General features: G+C 35.0%; 1 protein-coding gene across 2 annotated transcripts in view; it reads left to right on the top strand.

The window, feature by feature from the left end:
- Positions 1–4,226, top strand: part of LOC128250720 (zinc finger protein 208-like) — an 8,285-nt gene extending 4,059 nt beyond the window's left edge. For both annotated transcript variants that reach the window (XM_052976473.1, XM_052976474.1), the window contains exon 2: positions 480–4,226. In XM_052976473.1, coding sequence (XP_052832433.1) covers positions 744–3,779 — 3,036 coding nt within the window. In that variant the 5' untranslated portion in view covers positions 480–743 and the 3' untranslated portion in view covers positions 3,780–4,226. The remainder of the gene's footprint in view (positions 1–479) is intronic.
- Positions 4,227–4,241: the final 15 nt, after the last annotated feature.

The following is a 4,241-nucleotide window of genomic DNA, read 5'->3' as shown; positions in this document are numbered from 1 at the left end:
GGAATTAATGGCGATGGTTATCGTGAAAATACGAAGGTAGAGAGAAATGGAAATGACGTTTGGATTAAAATTTTTTTTTTCAAAGGCTTCGCACCTTCATCATTTTGAAGTGCATGGCTACTGACATTAAGCTTAAGGATTATATGATGTACAAGTATAAAGAAAAAAGGACTCGTTATATTGAATGTTATTGATAATATTGAGTGGGAATAAGGGGTGCTCCAGTTCCACAGTCCCTATACGCGAGCCTCCACTGGAAGGCATTAGTCCAGATGTAATGTATAATCACTATTGTTTATTGTAATATGTGTAGTGTTACACAATCTAAAAATGTAGATATGCAAAAAGTAAAGTTCAGTTGTGGTGGTAAAAGATTATAATTTATCAATATAGAATTGTACAAAAATTTTCACTGTTAAATCTCTTATTTTTTAAAAAAATTATCTTCAATATCTTAAACTATTTCTCTATCATTTCAGAATACCAGACAGCATCAGCATTGAAGATAGATTGTCAATATTTATAACCTTTTAAAGATTTTAGTAAAATGTCATGCCGAAAAACTGAGAAATATTTCTTGTGAGAGTGACATTCTTTTCCTTCATTGCCTTCGAATATATACAAGCTGATTATGGGTTCCATTTAAATTTGCAAGAATTATCAAAGAACATTGCAGTAATAAAGTTTTGATTAACAAATGAAAAATATCCATATCTAGTCCTGAGAAAAGAAGATATAGTAGAATGGATTTCCCTGAAGAATTGCCAAAAGCAACTGGAGAATCATCATACCACTGTGATATCTGTAAAAAGTCATTCTCTCTGAAAAGTAAGCTTGCTACTCATAAATGTATTGACAAAAAAGAGAAAGCAAAGAAACGACATCATTGTGATATCTGTGGTAAATCATTCACTCTAAAACTTAACTTAACTGAACATAGATATCTCCATACAGGAGAGAAGCCACACAACTGTGATATCTGCGGTAAATCATTCACTCGATCACGTACATTAATTACTCACAAACATCTCCATACTGGAGAGAGACCTCACAGCTGTGATATCTGCGGTAAATCATTTTCTCTAAGAGGTCACTTAGTTGGTCACAAACGTACTCATACAGGTGAAAGGCCATATCACTGTGACATCTGTGGTAAATCATTCTCTCACACTAATGGCCTAACTCGCCACATACGTATTCATACAGGAGAGAAGCCATATCAGTGTAATATTTGTGGTGAATCATTCTCTGACAGAGGTAATTTGACTAAACACAAAATAATTCATACGGGAGAGAAGTCATACCACTGTGATATATGTGGTAAGTCATTCTTTCAAAAAGTTCATTTAAATTCACACAAACGTATTCATACTGGAGAGAAGCCATATCAGTGCAATATCTGTGGTAAATCTTTCAGTAATGGTAGCACAGTAACTATTCATAAACGTATTCATACAGGGGACGAACCATATCACTGTGATATTTGTGGTAAGTCATTCACTTATAAAAGAAAATTAACTGTTCACAAACGTTTTCATACAGGGGAAAAACCGTATCACTGTGATGTATGTGGTAAAGTATTTGTTGATGGTAATACTTTGACTAAACACAAACATATTCACACAGGAGAGAAATTATATCACTGCGATAGCTGTGGTAAGTCATTCAGTTGTAGAGGTAAATTAACTGTTCACAAACGTATTCATACAGGGGAAAAGCCTTATCACTGTAATATCTGTGGAAAAACATTTACTCAAACAAGTCAGTTAACAACACACAAGAGAGGCTTGCATACAGGAGAGAAACCATATACCTGCAATACCTGTGGTAAATCTTTCTCTGATGGAAGTGGATTAACTGTTCACAAACGTATTCATACAGGGGAAAAGCCTTATCACTGCAATACCTGTGGAGAAACATTTACTCAAACAATCCAGTTAACATTACACAAGAAACAATTGCATACAGGAGAGAAATCGTATACCTGCAATATCTGCAGTAAATCTTTCTCTGATGGAAGTGAATTAGCTGTTCACAAGTGTATTTATTCAAGTGACGAACTATTTCACTGTGCTATCTGTGATAAATCATTCCCTGGAACAAGTGAATTAATGTTGCACAAGAAACACACTCATTCTCAAGAAAAACCATATCACTTTAATATCTGTGATAAATCATTCATTTCTGGGAGCACATTAACTATCCACGAACAAACTCATACTGGGGAGAAACCTTTTCAGTGTGATATCTGTGGTAAATCATTTAGTCATAGATGTACATTAACTCTTCACAAACGTATTCATACAGGGGAAAATATACATCATTGTGATATCTGTGGAAAATCATTTACTACTTCAAGTGCATTAAATGTTCACAAACGTATTCATTCAGGGGAGAAGCCATATCACTGTGACATTTGTGGTAAATCATTTAGTCATGAATATACATTAACTGTTCACAAACGTATTCATACAGGGGAAAAATTACATCATTGTGATATCTGTGGAAAATCATGTACTACTTCAAGTGCATTAAATGTTCACAAACGTATTCATTCAGGGGAGAAGCCATATCACTGTGACATTTGTGGTAAATCATTTAGTCATGAATGTACATTAACTGTTCACAAACGTATTCATACAGGGGAAAATATACATCATTGTGATATCTGTGGAAAATCATTTACTACTTCAAGTGCATTAACTGTTCACAAACGTATTCATTCAGGGGAAAAGCCATATCACTGTGACATTTGTGGTAAATCATTCATTGGAGCAAGTCAGTTAACGTTACACAGAAGATGCATTCATACAAAGGAGAAACCATATCATTGTGATATCTGTGGTAAATCATTCGTTCACCGAAGTTCACTAAATCTTCACAGACGTAGTCATACTGGGGAGAAACCGTATCACTGTGATATCTGTGGTAAATTATTTGCTTATAGAAGTGCATTAACTTGTCACAAACGTATTCATACAGGGGAAAAACCATATCACTGTGACACCTGTGGTAGATCGTTTGCTTATGCAAGTGCATTGACTGTTCATAAATATATTCATTCAGAAGGAAAGTCATATGACTGTGGCATATGTGGTAAGTCTTTCACAAAAGCAAGTCTCTTAACAACACACAAGAGATACATTCATGCAACGGAAAATGTATTTCGTTGTGATATCTGTGATAAATCATTCACTTATAGATACGTATTAACTGTTCACAAACGTATTCATACAGGGGATAAACCATATAACTGTAATATCTGTGGTAAATCATTCCTTCAAACAGGTCAGTTAACGAGACACAACAAATCTCATACAAGAGAGAAAGCATATCGCTGTGATATCTGTGGTAAATCTTTCTCTCAGGCAGGTCATTTAACTGTTCATAGTCGTACTCATACAGGCGAGAAACCATATCACTGTGAGATGTGTGATAAATCATTCTCTCAAACAGCTCATTTGATAAATCATAGACGTATTCATACAGGAGATAGACCCTATAAGTGTGATATTTGTGGTAAATCTTTCTACCAAAATAGTGATGTAACTAAGCACAAACGCATTCATACGGGAGAAAAGCCATATCGGTGTAATATATGTGGCAGATCATTCTCTGTAAGTGGCACTTTAACTAGTCACAAATACATTCATACAGGAGAAAAACCATATCACTGTGATAACTGCGGTAAATCATTTTCTCAAAATTCTGCTTTAACCAAACACAAATGTATTTGTTTTGACAAAAAACTACATCACAATGATATCTATAATGAATGACTCATCTGCTAAGATTACACAATGTGAAGTGGGTGGTAAATGAGCAAAGACATCGGCACTCTAATGTTGCTAGCAACATATCAGCCTCTTGTGTGCTGGTTCCACAATAAAATACATTCTTGTTGTGATTAGAACACCTCATTGTAAACAATATTCCTTGTTTTTCCTTGTGGAGCATATGCAAATAGGTTTGTTTCGCTTCCCAGTGAAATTGATGGTGATGGTTAGGGCAGCCAAATCAACTCGCAAAGCTTAGGTTGGCCTGAGGCTATAGTGGAAGACACTTGCCCAAGGTGCCATGCAGTGGGACTGAACCTGGGACCATATGGTAGGGAAGCTAGCTTACTACACAGCAGATTTATGTAATTTTGATGTAGGACGTTTTTATCATAAAATCAGTGGTGACCTTGTGTGTGTTGGTTTCAAAAGGTTTTATTTTATTATTATTGTAATCATTATTTT

This window comes from Octopus bimaculoides, chromosome 24 (assembly GCF_001194135.2).
Source record: "Octopus bimaculoides isolate UCB-OBI-ISO-001 chromosome 24, ASM119413v2, whole genome shotgun sequence".
Lineage (NCBI taxonomy): Eukaryota > Metazoa > Mollusca > Cephalopoda > Octopoda > Octopodidae > Octopus > Octopus bimaculoides.
This window is presented reverse-complemented; position numbering and strand designations above follow the sequence as displayed.